The 24,209-nt window shown below is 40.6% G+C and overlaps 1 protein-coding gene across 1 annotated transcript; it reads right to left on the reverse strand.

The window, feature by feature from the left end:
- Positions 1-278: 278 nt before the first annotated feature.
- On the reverse strand, positions 279-23,038 carry LOC124289723 (putative carbonic anhydrase-like protein 2). The gene is made up of 8 exons (XM_046726356.1): positions 23,014-23,038; positions 22,442-22,552; positions 19,180-19,307; positions 17,419-17,485; positions 6,282-6,436; positions 4,764-4,892; positions 1,648-1,693; positions 279-443 (listed from the first exon to the last, which is right to left on the reverse strand). The coding sequence occupies exons 1-8, from the start codon at positions 23,036-23,038 to the stop codon at positions 421-423; spliced, it is 684 nt and encodes a 227-aa protein (XP_046582312.1). The 3' UTR covers positions 279-420.
- Positions 23,039-24,209: the final 1,171 nt, after the last annotated feature.

Here is a 24,209-nt window from a genome sequence, read left to right on the forward strand (position 1 = left end):
TGATTTTGTGTAAGAATCTTGTTTTTCTGTAAACGTTCATCCATCCACTACTTAACAATGACTATATTTTCAATATTTAGTGATATACTTTTTAACACAATGACTTCTGCTGAATATGTGCAGAGATATTTTCAAAAAGGTGACATTTGGTTGGGGTAGGTGTGATTACGGAAAAGGAATTGGTTAACCGAGCCAAAAGTTGTGGCTTTAAGTCCATACTCTGCTTATATGTACATGCACATGGACTCTGTAGCTGGGGAAACAAAACAACTCCTTCATACATTTCTAATTTTTGTTCTTTATTACAACTCTACATTTGTACAAAAATATATAAATATGACAGAAAACGCGACATGCATACATTATGTTACAATGTTGAAGTGTGGCGCCAGCACGGTCATACTGCATCCTGGTCTTCCGTCAGACATCAAGGGACGGGTTTACTGGAAAACAGAAGGGGGGTCAGGTTAAAACTGAGTTTATACAGTCTGTAATTTTACTTGTCGACTCAGTATGGTATCATAAGGAGTTCTTAAATTTATACATGTTTCAAATGTAACCAATTGTTAATGACTTTGATGCTATTCAAGCTGAAAATAAAAACCATTGATTGTTTACTAATTTAATCTACTCTTAAAATAATTTACGTGAGGTTTTCTGCACACAATAAAAGACATTTCAAGATACATATTCCCAAAGATGAAAAGATTCTATTGCACTGAAAAAACATTTACGGATTTTTCTCCTGCGAAGTGACATTGTTAAAACAACCCCACCTAATTGCAATAAACGATATTCGTCGATGTATTTTTGTGGATACTCCCAGTTGAAGTATTCTTAAATCTTAACACCTTGATTTGAAACGGCAAAAATAAGTTTCTTTCTCTTTTGATACTACTTTTTAAATCGAGCGATACTACCTAACCTTGATTGTGATGAAAACAAAAGAGCTAGCTGTGACTCATATCAACCTGACAAATCAGTATCATAGTATGTACAAGTATTGAGTTGGCCTAAAGACCCAATCATATTAACGCTGGTAAAACTCCCTAACCCGAACCAGACCGGGAAGTTTCAAGCGTTATATTAGGTTAATCTTTTGGAGTATTTTGTTTGTTCTGCAACACCGCACTCAGCAATATACCAGCTATATGGCGACGATCTGTAAATAACATGAACATTGTTCAACACAATCAGGATACGATGACATGTGTCAACAAAGTCAGCGAGCCTGACCATCCGATCCCATTAGTCACCTCTTACGACAAGCAAGGGTTGCTGAAGACCAAATCTAGCCCGGATCTTCAAAGGTCCTAAGGCAGTAACTGACGACATTGAAAACATGTGGTGACAAATATTAACAGTCACTGATTAACAGTATCGTGAAGATCCGTCTTGTAACTGGTCTTCAGCAACCCATGCTTGTGTAGACTGACGGGGTGGTGTGGCTTGCTGACTTGGATTATGCTTGTCCTTGAATCCCAGTTACGGGGATCGATGCTCATGATGTCAGTCACTGGATTGTCTGTTCCAGACTCGATCACTGACAACATACAGCTGTAATACTGCTGATTGTGGAATTAAAACAATATGCAAACAAACCCGAATGTGCGAAAACCAAACGTTCCAAATATAAATAACACTCACTTTGATAAAACGTGTATCGTGTCATCCCACATATGTTGCTTGTGCTCTGAAAAGAAGAAAAACAGTCATTTTAATACTTGAATGAAACAAGTAGCTTTATGCCACAAGAGTTAACAAACATTAGTTGTCCGGTAAACGGTTTCGACCTGACCTGAACCCCCAGATCTGCATAACACGTGCAGTCGATAACAACAGTGCTGAAGGTATGCCGCCAATCCACGTGACACATTGACGAATACACGGAGAGCACGAACTCCACGTGCACAGTCTCGCGCCACCGGAAACACCTGTTCCATGGTGCTTGTTTCGTTGCACACGGAACACTAACTGTCAGAAATGGCAGTGTTCGCGGTTTTCTTTTGGTTTGTTTGGTTTCAGATCAATACGTGTATATTCGAAGTTCCAAGTCTCCATCGATATATAGATGGGCAAAGTGCGTGAGTTGGGTTCTCAGTACATAGGCATCCATAGGTGTGTCTTGCCCAGAATCGATTCTTTGAAAGCTGCCTTGGCATATCTTGAATATTGCTGATGAGGCTAGAAACAATATGGACTCACTCAACTGATGTTGGACCAAGACCCAAAGATAAACGATCATAGATGTAACCACACACCAATGATAATTATCAGGGCGCATTAGTGATTGAAACCCATTATCAATTCATCTTGTCAGAGATAAGGGAAACAACTCTGTTCAGCGAATTATGAGATATCAATGATATGAGTGCGCAATTGGAATTTGTTCACCACACCCCAAATAAATGATCAAGTCTAGATTCAAACCCCTATTTGGGGCAGAAAGGAAGCCTAGTGGTTAAAGCGTCCACTCGTCACCCGTCGAAGACCCGGGTTCGATTCCCCACACGGGTACAGTGTGTGAAGCCTTCATATTGCTGGAATATTGCTAAAAGCGGCGTAAAACAATACTCACTCAAACCCCATATCAGCGACTTCTAGCAGAATTGAGGGGGGCAACTCAGTATTCTAACTTGAATCATGTTTCTGCGACCCAGACGTTCTAATATGCGGCCACCTTGCCCAAACTATAGGATAAAACCCACTGAAAAATCCCAACTCGTGTAATTACATGTATGAAATACACTACGGGACGACTCGGGTAGGATATAACAAGACCTGTCATCTTGAAATTTGTTTCTTCAATTGAATTTATCAGGCTATCGAATTTTTCACACAGGTTCGGCTCATAAAGAATAATTCAATCAAATATGACATCGATGCCCGTCAAAGAAAATCGAATCTCCCAAAGAAAAACAAATTCCATTTGTGAACGAAATATATTTCAATCAAAATCTCCTTCTTGTGTTACAGGCACCTGCGATGGTTTGTCAGTGAGCCTCGATGGTTTATGGTAGTTACCGAAATTGATATAAGTAGCTGCGAAGGAATTTAGTTTAACGCCGCGCAGGACAACATTGTATTTGTAGCATTTTATAGGAAGGAAGTTCAAAGTGATGCCAGGTAAATGGTAAAAGTTTTCTGCAATTTCTGAAAGACGTGACTCTAACAATTGACAAATATTTCCTATCCAAATAGGCCTCCAGAGTTTAAATGGTCATGAGTGAGTGAGTGATGTTACACTAAGAACCATGTGACGGTTGATGGTGTTACTCATGATATCCATCACGGGTTTGTCTGCCCCAGATAATTGTACTCACCTACCGCCGTAATTGTGTTGCAATATTCCCGAGCACGGCGGCCTATAATAACATTCACTTACTCGAGGGGAATCGAACTCGAGTGAGTGAGTGAGTGAAGTAAATACTGCTAACTGCCGCATCAGGAATACCGCCGCCATTGAGGGCAATGAACTGAACCAGAATCGACTGCGATTAAAACGTGGAAAGCTAAGTTCAGAATGTTACATCACTATATGATGTCCGACTAACAGAGAATATCGTAGTCTGTCTCACAGTCCCTGAACCATATTATTTTCCATACTCTCTTGCCCTCCCTTCAGTGCTAAAGCCCTAAATGAAGCAAGTCTAATTCTCCCCAATCTCTGGTCTACTTTGGGCTCCTTTTCAATTTAAATGGGTTTATTTGTTACAATCAAAATTATGCATTCAGAGATTAAGCGTTAGTCTTGGAATGTCCTTCAAAAGATACTTTCCAATTGAAAATATCTGTATGGGCAAAACATGGTTGTTTCATAATATGCCAAGGCTACTCTGATTTTCAAAATCGCTATAATCTAAATGTTTTGCATTGCTTTGTGAAGTTGTTTCTCTGACGTCAGATATATTGAAACATCAGTCTTGCAAAACCGTTGGGATATATAATTTGGCTTCAAGAATCTGAATAAAACTTATTAAAAATTCCAAGAAGATATTGTTTTAGAGGATACTTGAAATGAACAATTTTCCTCGTTTGCGCAGAACAGTTTGCTGTAATCGGAGCAGAAAGAAGTTTATGTGCCTGTTTGCGTTTTCCCTGATCTTGAGACGTCTTCCAGAATAGCACAAAACCTGGCTTAACGGGTTTTCCAGAAGGATTCATCTACTGAACGATCAGTCTACGGAATCGGCAGAATCATGGACAAGTATCATATTCCATGTTATTCCAAGCTTTGAACTTATAACTATTCATGTAATATGGTCAGCTATCCTAAGGACAGAGATGAAAGATGCCTCATTCATTTTGAATAAAGATGAAGTAAACTATCAATAATATCCTTAGCTCCATTCTCCATATTCAACTTAACATTTTTAGATCAGTTCTAAAAATTCTAAACTGTGATGTTAACTTAATAATATAAAACTTTACTTTTCACCTTGAACCAGTGAACCAGAATGAACCAACGCGATATATTAAACATAGTTTGATCCTATTTAGTTAATGCTAACCAAAACGTATACGCTAAATAAAAGACTAGAGTGAGTGAGTTTAGTTTTAGGCCGCCTTTAGTCATATTTAGGCAATATGTGGGGGACACCAGAAATGGGCTCCACACACTGTACCCATGTGGGGAATCACATCTGGTTCTACGCTTTAACCAAAGGCTACCAAACAGCCCCCTCAAGCCCAGAGTAATTCTGTAAGCGCTAGTAACTAAAAAGGCACAAACTTTTAACGTGCTGTAACATCATTTGCCCTACCGTTCCTGGATGGTTGATATTGGTTCGAACCACTCTGTTGTTTATAGGCATGATGGGGCGGTAGTTGTTGGCCACGATGTTGTTTGGGTCGTCTTTTATACCTTGTTGGAGGCGCCGTAATGACGTCAGCTGCAGCAAACAACACTTGAAAGGTTACTTCAAATTTTAGAAATCAGTAGAAACCAAATGCTAGTCCAGTAGTCTAAGGCGCCGCAATTAGCTGTGCAGAGTTCCTTTTCAGGGAGTAGTCCACAGGGTAGCCAGAATCCTTGTGTGTTCAATTCCCTGATATAGACTCTCTTACTTTGGCAGCACCACATCCTTGCTCGTTGGTTTTACTAAACGTCTGAGGGGGGAAAGTGGCTGACCCCGAGCCCACCCCTTTACAATGGACGGACATACTCTGACTTAACTGGGATGCTGTTAAAACGACGTTATATCCGACTGGGCTGAGGCGAACGCATCAGGATATCAGAATGGCAAAGAGGGACGAGTAGTTTGCAGTTTGACAGAAAGTTGGTTATATCACGGCGTGCTTCTTGATACCCCGAGCGAGGTAGAACATTTATTACTGGTGAAATCCGCCCTTGGGTCCAACAAACCTAGACACATTATCAAGACAAGCATTGAATTCGGTCCCACGATCATAACACCTGGGCATACCTAAGGGACGTAACTCTTCCCAGCTAATTGCGGCCCCTCAGAGAAACGGGAGACCCTGATACTTCATTCTCTGAGACTTCACTCCAAGAATAGTGAAGTCAAAGCAGTTAAAGGGAAGCAACAAATATCTTAGGGAGACTTTATGCCATTGACTAGAGGAAGGTAACCAAGAAGCACATATTATTGATAAATCCGACATTTCCAGAACATATGAGCCTGTCAGTTTTGTCCAGTTAAATGCCAAATCAATAGATCTGACTGGAGACCTATAAGTTCTTTAGAACGGTTTCTTCACATGCTCAATATACCAACGTAATTGACATCACCATCGACTGTTGACATGGCCGTGATTCTCCAGTGTTAAATGTCAAGTGTATATCGATATGGTCGTGGTTGATATTCTGTACTCTCTTCGCCAGGACAAAGTATGACATACACACTCAGCTGAATGCCACATCATCTCATCATCGGCAGCTAAATTAAAAATACTTGAATAAATCTCCCCGTCAACTTTTAATGGTTTGCGTATAGGTCATGCAGCTTACCTATCTTCAAATGAATATGCAATTGAGGAAGAAAGATATATATTTTGCATTTCATATTTGGTTGTGGCAAAAACTGTTTCTTTGCGTCAAACTTAACAGACGCCATAAGCATCGATCTTTGCAACTGGCAGTCTGCGAGCCTGACAATCAGATCCCGTTAGTTGCGTTTTGGGTTGTAGAGGGCCAATAAACCGGATCTTAAATACGCAGGTGTTGTATTTACACAACCTGCAGCCTGTCACAAAAGATGCAGGTGACAAATAAACAGGCAGCCGTTAAACTAGACAAATAATGAATCTAACATGCTTACCATATCTTTTGAAATGTATATGGGCTTGTTGAATATGACCCACGTGACCGTCTCATAACATCCGGGTTGTGTGAGTGACCCCTCGTACGTGACGTAATAGTTGGTGTTGGGGAAGAGGGCTTTGGCGGGGATCGTCTCTACCCGGGTTGACTGGCCTGGGAACAGATAAACGTCATGATTAAAACATGGTTCCAAACAAAACGATAAATATTTCGCAAAAAACAATTTTTGTTGGATATAATTGATAAATATCCGTTTCGGTAAGTTTTGGAACAGTGATCTAATTAATTATTGAAATCTACAATCCCTTTAATTCGTCATAACCGTACAACATATTGTACACCATTGTATTGGAAACCATGTGGGAATCCGACCATCTCTCCACAGTAACAGCAACTACCTTAACCACTAGGCTGTCTAAGCCTGGAAGCAGTACATGTTCTTGACTAAAAATTCGAAATGATAATTAGGAGATAATCCAACTGTGTTTACATTATGGAAGTGATTATAGTTGGTTGAACGCTGCTAAATGTTTCATGGTGCACCACAAGGCTGTGTAATATCTCCTGTTCTTTTCACCCTCTTCACTAATGATTGTGCAAGCTCGAATTCAACCTGTTGAACTGTGAAGTTCGCAAATGATGCAGCAATTGTCGGCAAATTGAACGACACTGATTCTGAAGAACTGTATAAAGAGGACATTAATCATTTTACGACTTGGTGTGCAGAAAACCACTTGTTCTTAAATGTCACAAAAATAAAGGAACTTATAATTGAATTTCAGAGTCAGATTTGAATGTTTATCATCAATACATGAGCGCCAAATTGTGAATCAAGCTGTCAAAATCATATCTGACCGTACTCACTACTTAAATTCGGAATACAACATCCTCCCTTCAGGCCGCCGCTACAAAGTTCCAATTGTGAAAACTAAGAGAGCTCGTACATCCTTTATTCCAAGTACCACATCTCTCTTAAACAAATGTCAAGATACCTAAATCAAAGAATTTATGTAAATATGTTTTGTATCTCTCTAATGTGTCAGTAGCTCTGCTGACGTAACACAAATTCCTTAAAAGGCATTAAAGTGTTATTCTATTCTTCTATTCTATTCTATTCTATTTAGCAGGGTTCAACCAACTATAATCACTTCCAAAATGTAAACACAGTAGGATTATCTCCATTCTACCATGACATATGCACCATGAATAGAACGCGTTTTAAATATGCACTCATTATCCTTGCGTAGTGTTTTTACACTACGCGCAGTGAACCGGCTCTCAGAAGTGCTTATTTGAAAACTTTTCACTTCTAATTTTTTAGTAACAGCCAATCAAAAACGAACATACTTAAAAGCCATGGTAGAATAGTGGTTAAGCGTTCGCTCGTCACGTCGAAGATCCGGGTTAGATTCCCTACATGGGTACATTGTGTGAAGCCCATTTATGGTGTCCCCGGCCGTGATATTGCGGGAATATTGCTAAAAGCGACGTAAAACTAAACTCACTCACTTAATATTTTGTGAAAGCACATGACATTAAGAAATATGAAGATGGAAATTATATGCTCTTTATTACCAATTTCCGCTGATGTTTGATCACTTCATCAATCAATTATATGTGAGAGAATGTTGTTTCAAGCAACATTTAAGCTAGATCACGGATGTCTGCAAGTTCCCTGTCCGTCACTGAGGCTGTTTAGGACCGTGCCTAAAGACTTCAACAACCCATGCTTGTAGTAAGAGGGGAATAACAGGATCGGATGGTCAGGCTCGCTGACTTGGTGGACACATGTCATCGGTTCCCAATTGCGCAGATCGATGCTCATGCTGTTGATCACTTGATGTTCTAGTCCAGACTCGATTAGTTACAAACCGCCGCCATATGGAAGGAATATTGCTGAGTGCGGCGTTAAACAACAAACAAACTGTTGTGGCTGAAGGACACGACGCTTCGATTTTCGATACAACGCTCCACATTTAATTGCGGCGCCAGGTACCACAATGTCTCACATTCGCTCGATATAACATAAGTAAAAGACTCGATCAAATTTTAAAAAGATAATGACTGAAGTAAAATGTCAAAATGTTGAAGCAATACAAGATAAACGCCACTCCTGCAATAGAAACGTTTATCTCCCGAAATTTTACTGTTTTAAGTCATAAGCATCCCATCAATATATCAAAAGAGCTTTACTCAAAAACATTAAAATGTAACGTCAAAACAGATATGCTAAAACTCGAAGTTAAAAGTGGTTTTCTTTCGTAAATGACAGACAAGAATACTTAAGGAGGTTTTCTTTATATTTCTTGTCCGATGTAAATGATACAACAGTTAATATTTTTTTGTCATTATTTTGTTTATAGACATGTTTACGTATTCTGCATCAAAGCCGAAAGTTGCCCAAAACACCATTCACTTGTCACATTCAACAACGGTAAATAGCCAAATGTGCATCTGTGATTTACCCACTGTACTGTGTAGAGTTACCTCCCATGGTCCAAGGATTCGATCGAATCCGACATTTGAGCTTAACATTAACATAATCCTTTTCTTAGAACCAGATCTGCGCTCGTATTTTCACAAAAGTTACTATTGCTGATGTGGCGTTAAACATCAAACAAAAGTTATACATCTAAAATCTTGTGAGCCTTTGGAAGATTTCGGAAAACGTAGTATCGATGTAACCACAATAAATTCTCACTGAGGCAGGAAGCCTGTCGTGAAAAAGTACCATGTCATAGACAAGCATTAATAATAAACTATTTTCCATCTATGCGACATGAGACAATTTGCATAAGAAATAAACATCATAATTAAACTCTCTGTAAATTGTGAGACTTTACATCACATTCACGATCTAACATGGTCTCTTTAACACTGACACGGTATCAATTGTATCAGTTTATGGCATTCTGAGATACTTCTTGCACTGAGACAACCATAATGATTGCAGAGAAATGTAACACACACTCTCCAATGACTCTACATTCTACTGAAGCTAAAGGCAAACTGAGTCCCATGAGCTCCCACGAGTGACTTCCTCTGGTCGATGTGGCGAGCCCAGACTGCATTCCCCACCCCCAGGGATCACTAGAGTTTCCCCCACACTGTCAAGAGTATTTACCAACCGCGGGGGATATATATCAGCTGTCATATCTAAGTCGGCCCCAGGAAGTGACCACGACAGGGAAGTATCATTATACGTTACTTGTAACGGGAATAGAAACGTAAATATACCAGCTGACTGACGTCTAGTTTCGAGTCACGTGATGGAGATATATCTTTTACACCAGATGAGCTAGGCACGTTTTCTCTTAAATACCATGCTTAGATTTACGTAAATATTTGAATACAGACATAACTGAAGATGTCGGATACATAAATAAGTAACTTTGGCCTTGAGAAACGATTAGTTCCTGGTGACAATGATCCCAAAGATGGTGAATGAGGGAGATGGTTTTACGTCACATTTAACAACACACACTCCTGGCGACCCCAGGACTCCAAACATTGTACCCATTTGGGGAATGGCAACCCGGGCCTAAGGGCCACAGCCACGACCTTTTTGCTGTTTACCGAGGCGCCGTCAGAGCATCTCTGATGTATTGTTTGTCAACAAATGAGACTCTTTCGTGGCATAACGGTTCCATTTTTATGAGACAGGACAGCCTTCTTCAACAAGACCACTTCAGTGATGTCATCGCGAAACTGCATATTTTTAAAGGACAACGGGAAAATGAGCCATTAATGTCTGTTTGTTATAGTGGTCGTACTGGTCAACTCGTGACCACACCACAAAATGGACCAAATCAAGATTCGACAGGATGCTGATACACATCAGATGATGCATGAGAAAAGCAACTATGACAATTCATCTGACATGTTACAGATGTTTAACGCTAACCCTGATTAAACTGCCACTTTTAGACTTCCATGACGTTAACCCTAACACCCAGCGTTTAGGCTGTCAACCAATATTGATCAAATCAGAAGAAATGTGAAATATTCCCGAATTGTACGTGATCGCATTTCTAACTTAACGCTTTGGAGATTATAAAAACCTATTTTCTAAAGCATAAATTTCCATGCGTTCCTGAAGACAATGCCTCGTTGGGGGATCTGTGTAATATCATCAGCGAGGGGGCAGTGACAGAAGATACAATTCTGGTGACCTTTCGGTTTTATTACAACACAGCATATTTGCATGTCATCAAACAGAAAATATTTGTAATGTGATGCATAATTTATTTGTTTGCTTTTGTTTCATGAGATTGAATGTTTTCAGTGTTGAAAGAGATTACAAATGTGAGCGTGTTGCGAGTAAAATGATATCAAATATTGAATGTTATTAAAGACAACATGAAACCTGGAAGTCCAAAGGTTCCCCCGGGTCGAGCTCATTGATCCGACCAATGCTTTATTGTCCTTGGAATAAGGAGGGAGTACTTTGAATTTACACTGAATTTAGATTAAATTGTGGCCAACAACAACGGCCCCATTATGCCTATAAACAAGAGTGTGGTTGGAACCAATATCAACCACCCAGGAACGGTAGGGTCAGCGGCTTAAAATTGACTAATGATCTAAGGGTGCTTCATACTTGCTTGTATGTATGTGGATGCTCATTAACGACAGTTAATCTGTATGTGTGTGTGTGTGTGTGTGCGTGCGCGCGCGTACATACGTGCGTGGGTGTTTGCATGCATGCGAGAGAGAGAGAGAGGGGGAGGGAGAGGGGGGATGGACAGGTATAAAGTAGGTGATAGGTTTCCATGGGTAACCCAACTAAAACTCACGCTTTGAATTAAGAAGAGAGAAAGGTTTCACAGCTAATTGCCGCGCCTCAAACGACCCGTCCTAGCATTTGCTTTCTATTTTCTGACGTATTTTCTTTTAAGTTAGATTTACATTGACAGCCCGACTCAAACTCACTCACTCACTCATCACATGAACATTGGTGTTGTGAACAGTATACCTATACCTTTATGGTACATAATCCTAATTAGTCCAGACTCGAATATTTACACACCTCCGCCATATAGCTTGAAGGTTAGTGAGTGCGGCGTTAAACAACCAACCAACCAACCAGCTAAGCGAGACAAAACGGCAAGGCTTTGGAAAGCAACATGACAACCACCACAAAAATCCACCGATTCCTTTATGCATAGTTTTCATACTTTATGATTTGTAGCCAAACGAAGATGGTGTAAATTGGCTAACATTCCCAGTTGGGCGATACACATCCCCTGCAGTGACGATCGCAAAACTGACACTAAACATTGACCAGATGATGGAACACTGTATCATCTCCATGAACTCACCAACGCAAACCGTTTTAACATCCGACTGTGGCAAAATACAACAGTTTGGGGATTTGATGACGGGAACGTCAATCCTTGCTTTGTTTAATTACCGACAGCGTCATCAGAACAAAGGTTACTATTCAATCACCGCATTGACAGAAGGGCGGAAAATAAAAGTCCCTTTTAAAGAACTCACGTCACAAAGTACATGCTATATAGAATACGGAAAAGCAGAGAGAGATTGCCTCATCGGCGGCTAACACACTTCCAAGGAATAACACAGTAATTAAAATCTTGCAATCTCTCTGATGGTATTGAAACACATCTGCTTGGGTAAAGGTTTATTTAATCCTTTGGGTGCTCTTATATTTGTTCATTGTACTACGCATGCGCGGATCAACATTCGTCGTGTCCCGGATATTGAGTGGCACGTGTCGGTAATCCATCTGATGACGCTACACAAGCCATATAATTATTGTTTGTCCCATTCACACCATCCATCACTTATCTCCCTTTGATCTGGCTGTGGTTACATGTGGTTCCGAGCAAGTCGTAATGGTCACAAATGTGGTGAAGTTGAGCACTAACTGGGTTCCTGTCTACCACAACTACTAGACAGGTATTTTATTACATCACTTCCCGCGCCAAGTCCCATGGGAATGTTGAGGCACATACACTTACTTCCTTTAACACGCACGAGCATCTGCCAGCATCAGCAAGTTACGCTGATACACTACAGGTCTTCCAAATTCAGGATGAAAGGCCATTGGTAGATCGCGTAAGGTGAGCTTTTAGCAATACTCCAGCAATATCTCAGCGCGTGACACCGGAAATGTGCCTTACACCTTCCACTCATTTGGGGAATCGAACTCGGGATGTCGGTGTGACAAGCGAACACTTTAATCAGTAGCCTACAAAACCGACCCGAAAAACCTAGAAACGTATTCAGGACGAAATCGAGACGCACATAGCGATGTTGTGCGAGATTTGGAAGGTCAGACGAGATTTGGTCGGTCAGACAGATTTGGCAGGCGAGACAAGATCTGGTATCAAGACGAAGCACCACAATATTCAATACGGGAGAGAATCCTAGCCGATATTTGACTAGAAAATCTGGATTTAAAAATACATCGAAACATGAGTACGTACACGTATCAAGATGAATGTCAGTATATTAGGAGAATCCCATAATTCCCCGTAAACATGGAGAAACGAGATTTTTGTATTTGAGAGAAGCCCCATCTTGTCTGAACAACACGATGTAACGTCAACAAATATAACATCTTAAATAACTTCAAGTTTTCTCTCAGCAAGAGATAATACCGAAAGCTTCTGTGTCAATCTTTGTTCAGTATTGATTTCCGACACTTAATAAACTCGGGAAACTCTCACTGGAGACCATGAGCTGAGATAACGTGAATTCCAAATCCATTAAGACATTTCTGTTTGTACTGTAGTTACCAGACTAGCCCTGTTAAATTAGACACTTACATCAACTGAAGTCATCGCGAGGGCTCTATCTGCCTCCCTGGCATCGAGATATAAATACCTCGCAGTATGGCGACCGATGAAAGAGTAATAAGGTCGTCTTACATTTAATCACCTCGTTAATAACTAATTGCTGATTACCAAGAGTAATGACATGGATATTTAATGAGTATTTAGTGGAATATCGGTTTGATAGCGTACAGGCGAGTAGCTTTAAGGTTAAAGTGTTCTCTCGTCGTACCAAGGGCGGTGGTGTAGCCAAGTGGTTAAAGTGTTTGTTCTTTCTGAAGAATCCTGAGGTTTGATTCCTCACATGGGCACAATGTGTGAGGCTCGTTTCTAGAGTCCCCAGCAGTGAAATTGTTGGAACATCACTTAATCTATCTTAAAAATACACTCTCCCACTATCTCGCAACAATGCTTGCGCAAATTAGAAGTCGACGGCTGTAATTTTCAAACTGGTAGATCTAAATAAAAGCGAAACAACCCTTTGTATACTAATAACATAAGATTACACCAATTGTAACTTGTGAAGTGGTTTCCCTGCAGTACGCATTTCCACGTACGATACATTTAATTCTCTTTGACCATGGTTGCTCGATCCCGTTACTTGACCCGCTGATCGACCCGATGTACTCAACACTGTATGTACTTTGTAGAATAGATCTGTGGCCTCATAAGGACGCATACATAACAATCAATATTAACATAAAGTTCGATTCGTTCTCCAGTTTTGTGCTTAACGCCGCATCCAGTAATATTCCTGCTATATGGTGGTGGCCGGTAAATAATGGAGTCTGGACCAGACAACCCAGTGGTTGAAATCATGAGCACCGATCTAAGCAATTGGGACATGGTGATATGACCATGCGATGTCTTCGTTGCCTTTCACGACAAGCATGGAACAATTCTAACTGGGCCATAACAGATTGTGGAACCCGTCGCCTCCATTCTGAAGTAAACTATATAATATCCTTGACGCCCTCCCCGATCAGCTTTCTATATCGAAATGTTCAGATAATAGAGTCCCTCCTACGTGCATTAAATTATGCATGAACTAAATAACTTACATTCCCAAACTTGGTCTTCTCAGATACTGATGCGTGAAAAGCATAGACTGGATAGTAAATCAATTATGCAGAAAGGGCCTAAGGGCATTTGAAAGTTTACTAATGTTATATTTACCCAGTGTTATGGGCCCTCTGTGATACTAAATCTCCCCCTTGTCCTTCGCCCTGGGCCATGGCTCTTGACCATTAACTATGTACATTGTTGTTGTTTAACGCCGATATTCCAGATATATGGCGGTGGTCTGTAAATAATCGAGTCTGGACCAGACAATCCAGTGATCAACAGCATGAGCATCGATCTACGCAAATGGGTTACTATGACATGTGTCAACCAATACAGCGAGCCTGACCACCCGATTCCGTTAGTCGCCTCTAACGACAAGCATGGGTAGCTGTAAACCAATTCTAAACCGGGTTTTCACGGGTCTAACTGATCTTTAATGGGTTAGGTACGGGCTATTTATAACAAACGACGATTTTTACAAATGCATATTTTCTGTCTATCTGAACTTTATAGGCAAGAGAGTTGACGCAATCGCTTTAATGGCTTCTTACATCATTGACGTGTCATGTTCCAGAATTTTACTTGCAAATATCATCGTAAAACATTTATAGCGACTTTCAGAAAAAGAAGAGTCATGTCATATAATAAGATATTCGTATGACAGGTAAGTTCATAAAGAAACTAGTTGTTGATCTGTTTTGTCAAACGTGATAATGTGATGTTACAGATTTATAACTTGGAGTTCGACCTTCTGTTTTCTCATCACATTAGACTGCACATTAATGGCTGCAGTATTGATTATGCGGCAGTATTCACTCACTCACTCACTCACTCAGGTATGATTCACCCCAAGCAACTGAATGTTGTTCAAGGCCTCTGAGCATATATAGTTACATTTTAGATGACCATTATTCACATAAATAGGTTCGTATTAGTTCAAGGGGAAAATCTGACATCTTTGAATGAATAATGACATTAAACATAATAATTTATCAAGAATAGTTTTTGTCTCAGTCGAGATTTGACTTTTCGGGTGTGTTACCTAATGAATCCTTGTTGAGAAACCCGATAAGCGAGGTTTATAGCATTAGATGCCATTCTGAAGGACGTCTCAAGATCAGAGAAAACACAAATACACTCATAAACACATTTCTTTCTTTCAAGCTGTTCTACTCAGACGTGATCATTAAAACGTTCTGGAGGAAAATCGTTCTTCAGAACGATCAAACAGACTGTATTTTGAGAACTGCCAACATCAATTGTTATTTATACTTCATCTGACAATAGTCAACGTTTTTATTTCGCTCAAGTTAAGTTCGACAACCTTAAACAGTTCTCACACATCTGTGAATAATCTTTATCCAATTTGTACGTGTCGGCATCATCAGAACCTAGAATTGCGATCAAACAGAACCTTCTTTTTATGACCATGTGGGCGCCACTGACCCGATGGTCTTCAACGCTATAACTCGCTGTGCAGAGTTACGTCCCTTTGGCATGCTAGGAACCTGTGATCATTGGGCGGAGCTGAATTAAAAGTTAGACCTGATAATGTTTGTAGGTTTGTCCGTACCACGCCCGTGATCAGGGAATTCACCAAAGCGGCAAACGTCCAAGGACGGAATCACTGCGGGATTTGCTCTCACATCAAGGGTCTAGTTTGGGCAGCTCGAACAATGAAAAAAACTAAAACAAATAAATCCTATTCTTTTCACTCAAATGATATTCTGTAATTGTGTGTTAAAATTATACGTCACATCGGCAATAGTTCAGCCATAGACTGTGCCGTTCCACAAAGCTATCTAACCGCTGAAACGATGGTAAATCTGACTCGATTATTTACATATAGCTGGAATATTGCTGAGTTCGGCGTTAAACAACAAACAAACAAACAATCGAAATCCCACAAAGGAAACTTACGACAATCCTAGCGCTAAGATGGCTTTGTGGAACGGTGCCTAAACATGTCAACAGGAATCGAGTATCGTTGCTGGAAAATAATGCCTTTCCCCCAACGTTATTGGCCAAACGTAAGCCCGCATTGTTCCCTGACCATCAAGTCCTCAGTATGAAGAAACCGTATCCTTACTTAATAACCAGTAAGCACCCTTGCATTGCTAAATAACTCTGTTCCCACATCACATGAAAAAGATAATGAAAAGGAGCTTCTCCTTGTATGACACCCAACATCCATTGATTACGATCAAAAGTTTCCCTTGCTCTAAACCTCACCCAAAGCCTTCCAGATAACCTAAAGGTTCCCCTATATCAAAGTCAGACGCACAAGGCCAAACCCACGTTCACGTTCACCCTCACCCTCATCCCCACCCGAAACTTCGTACCCTCGTGCACTGTGCCAACAATACCCGTCGTGTTTCCGATTATGAGAAGACTAGTTGCGTTACAACCTAATATCGTTCGATGTTTCATTTGTGCAGGAAGATTTACGCTATCACCCAACACGAGACAACACAAGAATCTCTCAAGAATCACAGTTCCACATCACGGTATAGGTGCGCAAGCGGGCTTAGTACCAGTGTAAACAAACACGGGGATATACCTACACCTCAAGCGATAACAGCCTGTTCTGTTGATATACAATTTGGGCCAGAGCAGCTTCACTTTACAAACACGCTTCAAGTAGTCGACTATTTGCTTTCATTCTGTACTGTGGACCAAGGACTGTTTAGTGTCGCGCAGTCATCGCCATCGAGTAATTGACCATTGCCTGCTCTTTTGGTAGACAGGATCCCAGTCAAGATCAAAGAGTTGCCAGCATTGTGACCAACAGCCCAACACAAAACCGTTCCCCGATATTTACACATGTCCCTCTACATATAACCTTGAGTATACCCTAAATTCAATATAACACTAAACCGTTCCCCAACATTTACACATATTCCTCTACTTATTACGTTGAGTATACCCAAATCAAATCCAACACTAAACAGTTAGACATGTTCCTCCATTTATCGCCTTGAGTAAACCCCAAATCCAATATAACACTAAACCGTTCCCCGACATTAGACATGTTCCTCTATTTATTACCTTCAGTATACCCTAAATCCAATATAACAGTGAACCGTTCCCCGACACTTACACATGTTCCTCTACTTATTACCTTGAGTATACCCAAACAAATACGTCCCAACGACACCACCAAACGAGGAGGAACCGTCACGAGGTAGTTTAGACAGTTCAACAGTCGAAAAGACCGATTACTTTTGTAGAGAACAGTAATGATCATTTAGATGAAAAAATGGGATTTACCTTTCCACAATATCCGTTGCGCAAAGGTTGCCATTGTTTTAAAGGCTTCGTTCACGGGCTGACCAATCTGTGAGAAATCAAGGACATTGATTAAAGATAACTCTGGAGTTGTGACAGATTTATAGTCATCTTGGGTGATCTCTCCGTCTCCTCCATAAAACACGGGTAATGCGGGGTGACAGGGAGAGGGACACTGTTGATATCGTTTAGGGATGAAGCTGGAGGGGTTGTCATTGCTGCAGCGTTTGGCTGAGACATTTATCTCCACGCGCCATCAATTGTCGAGTTGATGACGTCAATTGGAACCGGTCCATGACCGTTGCGTTATAAGTTATAACGTCTGGTTATTGTCTCGGGAGCCCGCTACTGTTACAGTAATGGTTCGGTGTTGTGATATGTGGGCTTGCGTGGTGGACTCTACAGTGACAGATGTATCTGCCACGGGGTTCGGGCAGGAAAAGAATCAGCGATATTTGAAACTGTTGCGTGCTGTGCAGCGGTTTCCCTGCATCGCAGAGGGGAGCAGAACAACACAGGAAAAACATAACTGAATTAATGTTTGGATCTGATGAATGGCTTCTTCAGATGGCTACCATGTTACATCTCCATTCTTGCTTGACGAATGCCCAACCCCAGACCAATTAGCTGTAATATTCGCAGCAACAGCGTCGCTTTGAGTCCGATCCAAACAGCAGGATGATAAAAACAGCTGTCCAAACAAATTGGAGGAATTGTGTGCGAGCTTACATGGTAAAACATATAGGATGTGACGCTTGTACGGAACTTTGTTGTTTAACGCCACACTCAGCAATTTTCCAGCTATATGACGGCGGCTTGTAAATGTACGAAGCTGGCCAGATAGACCTCTGATATCAAGAGCAATGCCCCATGCGTTTGAACTACGGCTACATGCAATGGACCCAGCCTCCGAGCCTCATCCTCCGATTCATTAAGTTGCCTGTTTCAAGCATAGCTTGCGGGGGAGCACTCCAATGTGGATTCCCAAAGGGCATAAACATTGTAGGCCTCGGTTTTGTTACATAAAACATGAGCCGTGAATGTCAGCCACATACATAGTTGTGTGTATGATATAGCGCGATTCTGTGACTTTGCTTGAAATGGTAAAACTCGAGGGGCGAGAAGGGAGCTAACGGAGGAGCCGACGGGAGGAAAAGTAAGCTCCTCGAGGACAGAGAGCACAAGACCGAGCAAAAGCAAGACCCGAGCCAAGTGAAAGTAAGACCTGATTTGAGGAAGGTAAGACCTGATTTGAGGTAACGCAAGACATGATGGGAGGGAAAGCAAGACATGATGGGAGCTCAGGGAAAGCAAGACCTGATTTGAGGGAAAGCAAGTCCTGATGGAAGGGAAAGCAAGAACTGATTTGATGGAAAGGAAGACCTGATTTGATGGAAAGGAAGACCTGATTTGATGGAAAGCAAGACCTGATTTGAGGTAAAGCAAGACCTGATGGGAGGGAAAGCAAGACCTGATTTGAGGTAAAGCAAGACCTGATGGTGGGGAAAGCAAGACCTGATTTGAGGGAAAGAAGGACATGAGGGGAAGAAAGCCAGACTGAGGGGAGGGATAGCAAGACCTGAGGGGAAGGGTAGCAAGACCTGAGGGGTGGAAAGCATGACTGAGAGGAGTGATGAGCAGAACCATATGCATTAGTAGAGTCATATGAATATCAACTTCCGAAAACAATAGATGACGTCAACAGAGGTTTCAAATGACGGTGAATATTGATATTTTACATACCTCTGCGAACACAGACACGATAGCAATGCCGTACGGGGCTTGTAGAGCCTCTCGGAAGGAGGAGTAGATATCAGTGTTGTAAGCTACGAGTTGAATCTGAAAATGTAAATTGCAAGAATATAACACACCTTGATAGAGTTCGTATTCATTCATTCATTCACTTATTTATTTTCCTTTCTTTCTTTCTGTCTTTTATTCTTCCTTCGTTTGTTGAGGCACCTCATAACAATTCTAATGCAGAATATATTTCTAGTATATGAAATAGGGATTCACGCTGTACCTGGTTGATTTTCTGTTAATCATACTTGTCAAGACTCTGTACTTTTCAAGCTATGGCTACCAAAGGGACAGCGAACTAGCAGGGGTTCAGACTCGCTGACCCAATATCCCATATACTGTCTTCATATCCCAATTGTGTAGATCGATGCTCATGCTGTTGATCACTGGATTGTCTGGTCCAGACTCATTATTTACAGACCGCTGCCATATAGCTGGAATATTGCTGAGTGCGGCGTAAAACTAAACTCACTTACTCACTCACTCATTCATGAAACTCGGTGAAATCTACAAGTCAGGCGGACAGTACGTGTTGCGTTTATGAGTGTCACTGTCATTGACAGAAGAACTTCTCAGCTGATGAGTAATTTGATAACGTTGACTTTAAAACTGATTGACAGACAATTGCGTTTTTTTTAATTCAGTTAGTTTCTATTAGATATGAGGTCTTGAAGGATAATGTAACCGAACCAGAGACAGACTTCACCTTTGATCGGCATCCTGCTGCTGTAAGTGTAGATACAGTTAAAATACGTTTTAGGATGACGACGCCATTGGAGACCAGTTTATTTTATATGGAAAGGTTTCTGATGGATTTATTTTTCAAAATTGAAAAATAGACGTGAGTGTTATGTAGGTAATTTAACGGTGTGTACAATAACCTTTTTAAAATTTAACCATGCTGTCGATTGTGAATGAGTAAACATCGAGAAATCTGTCAAAATATCTTTCAAGCCTGGAATCATTATGGAGGTCGCTAGTTTCAAACTTGTGAAACAGAGAGTGAGTGAGTATGCTTTTACGTGATTTTTAGCAATATTCCACCAATGCCAGTGCGTCGGACACCCGAAAATGGAATCGAACTCGGGTCTTCGGCGTAACGAGCGAACGGCTTAACCACTATGCTACCCAAACTACCCTGAAAGTTGTTCCGTAAAGTTCGGGACAGTCAATGGTAGTAGGTCAAAGATTGATGTGATAGGATGTCCTCGGATCCTAGTTTAGTGTTTCAAGAATACCAGCAATGTGAGTTTAGATTTACGCCGCATTCAGCAACATTCCAGCTATATGGTGGAGCAGGAATGTAACGACTATGTAGTAAAACAACACTCACTTACTGTAATAAGGTCTACTATTGTCCAACCGACGATATCATGCTTTGATAAAAAACAAGTTTGTCTCATATAACACGTATAATCCAAAATAGTTAAACTTCTCATGTAACGTTGAGGTTACAGAAATTCTGCACCATACATGGCCTGGCTGTAAACGTATTACAGCTAATCGCGTATATACTCAAGGAAATAAATAAAGGAACACGTAGTAAAATATCATGAGAGCCGGAAAAAAATTGGCCTTCGAAATCAGAGGTTTCAAATCACATTGCCACAAGTGTCCTGTCCCCACAAGGCAATATATATCTCCCATTGCATTATAACACATAATGATTTGTTTCTGGAATCTCTGCACGTCTACACATCAGTCGTATTTCAAAATCAACAACTAGATTTTCTGGTCCATTATTCACTTGGTTGTCTCTTTTCTTCACAGACGGCCGTCGCACTGCGAGTTTTTTGCCTGTAAGCATTTACTTTTTTAAAGTGAGTGAGTGAGTTCCGATTTTAAGTGACATCGGCAGTATTTGGCAAATGGCCTCTACTTGTGACTGTATAATGAAATGTGGAAATCTGACATTTGTTTCAATGATGAGAACGAAAGTAAACTTGATGTAAACATGGTTAATTGATGTAATTGAAGTGAGTCGGGAGGTGCATCGCTGTTTTTGGGACAAAATGGCATTGAGGATAAATATATGCACGTACAACCTAACACATGTGACCCTCTTTCACCCTCCATTGCAACTCAGATGAGAGTCCCGCACGGTCCCCATCAAGGTGACCTAACTTTGGTCGCTTGCGATCTCTAGCCCCTTTCCGTATTGTATTGTGAACTGATAGTTTATTTATAATTCTCTCAAACTTGTTTTAAATATATATGATTATCTAGTTACTACACGGTTCTTCGAGTGAGTGAGATGGGTTTTACGCCACTTTTAGCAATATTCCAGCAATATCACGGCTGGGAACCAGAAATGGGCTTCACACAATGTACATGTGGGGAATCGAACCCAGGCCTTCGGCGTGACGAGCGAACACTTTAACCACGGGGATACACCACCTGTCCCCTCTGTTCTTCGACGTCAGGATGTTATCCAGACTAAATATGTTTATTTTGTATGTACAGGTTTGTCTCGTTAAGATATAGCTGAAACATTGCCGATGTGACATTAAATTTTAACTCACTCACTCAGACGAGACCTAAGTGCACGGATCTAAACATACTCACAATACTCCCCATGTTTCAGCCCCTAAGCCATAGCTATACAGGCCGACATGTAACACACTGCAAAAACGTTTAAATTCTGAATAATCAAATCAGTTGTGAAATCAAATTACTATTTCACAACATATTTCAACTGCATGCCGTTCGCATTTCACTATTCAGAACCGTGATGTTTCAATTTGTTTTTGCAGTCTGAAGAAGCAGATGTAATGGTTAACTCGCAGAAGTACAGATGCACTTTAAGTGCATTAGCCCTATTTGTAAAATCCCCCAATGTAGATTGGTCCCCTGTGCTGGATGTAAAAGCCGACGGGAAAGAAGATTTAATTGTCCGTTGATGTAAAGTAGCTTCACGATGGTTTAACATCCCAACAAAAATAAAGCCACAAGCGCTGTAGCTCACCTGAATTCCTGTGGAATAATATTTCAGACAACCAAAACACAAGTTGGTATTTATAACATATTACAGTATTATATGTCTATTTAAAATTGGTATGACGTAGTACTACTCACGAAACATACCACCTATCAAATTTCATAAATTGCTGAAGAATAGAGGGAACCGCATTTTCAATATGGCCGAAGTGGACGCCATGTTCAGTTTGTGGAAGCACGTATTGGTTCATTATCATCCTCATCATACCATCATCGTCGTCATCATCATCAGCAGCAGCATCAACAGCAGCATAGTGATCATCACCATCGTCATCATCATCGACAACATATAAATATTTAAGTACGCCTAAAGGGTATTCTGGAACAATAGGTTTAAGTGATATTTACATTTTAGGTATTAGACAGATTTGCCCAGACTAAATGTGTATCCGTCTCTGATTGCCTGTACGAGTGGATTTCTCACAAATAATATATAATACGTAGAATATTAACGTCGGTAAACATATTAAGCTTAATACATCGTGTCGACTCATGATGAATTGGAATTTCAAAAGTAGCATTTAATAATTTTATGGATGTCGGTTTCAGTATGAAAACTAGTGATTCAGGTTGGAGATCACCATTTTTTCAATAATGTTTAATATAAAAAAACCGCTATGTAATCTCTAAGCAATGGCCGCTGAAATAGTATCTAAGTGTGCTTCTACTCATAAACTGGCAACTTGAAGCAAGCAGCCACACTCGCACACGTGCAAGCACGTCTTTTATGTAAGTGCAATAATCTTGATCGCGGCGTTTAACGTTAATAATTGGACATACCTGTGGCTAAGACATTATCGTTCATGTAGGAAATTTTGTTTGTTGAAAAGCCGCTCTCAGATTTATTTGTTTGCTTGTTTCTTTGTTGTTTAACGCTGCACTCAGCAATATTCCAGCGACATGGCGGTGGTTTGTAAATAATCGAGTCAGGACAAAACAACCCACTAACTGACATCATGAGCATCGATCTGCGCAACTGAGATACGATGACACGTGTCAACCAAGTCAGCGAGCCTGACCACCTTATCCTGTTAGTCGCCTCTTACGACAAGCACGGGTTACTGAAGGCCAATTGTAACCCGGATCTTCACAGGTAGTTGGACGTAACGCACCCAGATACAAACATATCAAACCTACCATTTAGTCTTTCTATGTGTCCCTGATCTATCACGTCTGTCACGTTGAAACAGTTCAACACTCAAAATGTCAAAATGACCCTTTCGCTGCCAAATGTCACCATGTTCTTTAAACATATACAGTTAATCAAACTATGTTTTCCCAGACATTTATGTTGAGTGCCAGATTTCGTAGCAAGAAATTTTACAGATGAGTCTGCAGTTTTCCTTCTTGATAAATTGTATTTATTCTGCTGGTAAAAAGCGGCGTACGTGATTGGGATATGTTATAGAAAGACTTCAAGTGAACCTGACACTGAAATATCATGTTGGAATCTTTTCATGTAAAATCTACGAAAGACTACGTCAAAAATACAGGCGGGTTTCTTTTTGTCAAAGATGCTGGCTAGCCAAATACATGTAGAAGATGGGAACTCTTTCTAATGTGAAATAACACCTCTTTGATAAACCTTATTATTAGTCGTTCATGTTTCTTCATGATTTGTTTTGTTAACTTTGCTACCACTCCGTCCGGAGAATTGAACCGGGGCTTTGGTGTGGCGTACGAACACTTTAACCACTTGGCTACCCGTCACCCAAATGAAACAGAACAGGTACGAGATCGTTTATATAGTACCATCGCCACTTTTAGCAGTAGTCAGGCAATATCACGGCGATCGACACATCACATGGGCTTTATACGTTTTAGCTGGGAATCGAACCCGAACCATCGGCGTGACGAGCGAACGCTTAAACCACTAAACCACCGCAATCTCCTAATTTGACTGTATCTAGAAAACAGAGCTATAAAAATCCTTCCGATCATAGTCAATATTTCAATAAAATCGATTTTGAATGTTA

Source organism: Haliotis rubra, unplaced genomic scaffold, assembly GCF_003918875.1.
Source record: "Haliotis rubra isolate DU_JTF1 unplaced genomic scaffold, ASM391887v1 Scf448, whole genome shotgun sequence".
In the NCBI taxonomy this organism is placed as follows: Eukaryota; Metazoa; Mollusca; class Gastropoda; order Lepetellida; family Haliotidae; genus Haliotis; species Haliotis rubra.

Bases quoted from the DNA above. Each gene is read 5' to 3' on its own strand.
- LOC124289723 (XM_046726356.1), bottom strand. From the start codon at position 23,038: ATGAACGATAATGTCTTAGCCACAG. The intron at 6,437-17,418 runs GTAAATCCCATT...ATCTGTTCCCAG, and splicing joins GCAACGGATATTGTGGAAAG to GCCAGTCAACCCGGGTAGAG. The intron at 444-1,647 runs GTGAGTGTTATT...TCTGTTTTCCAG, and splicing joins ACGATACACGTTTTATCAAA to TAAACCCGTCCCTTGATGTC.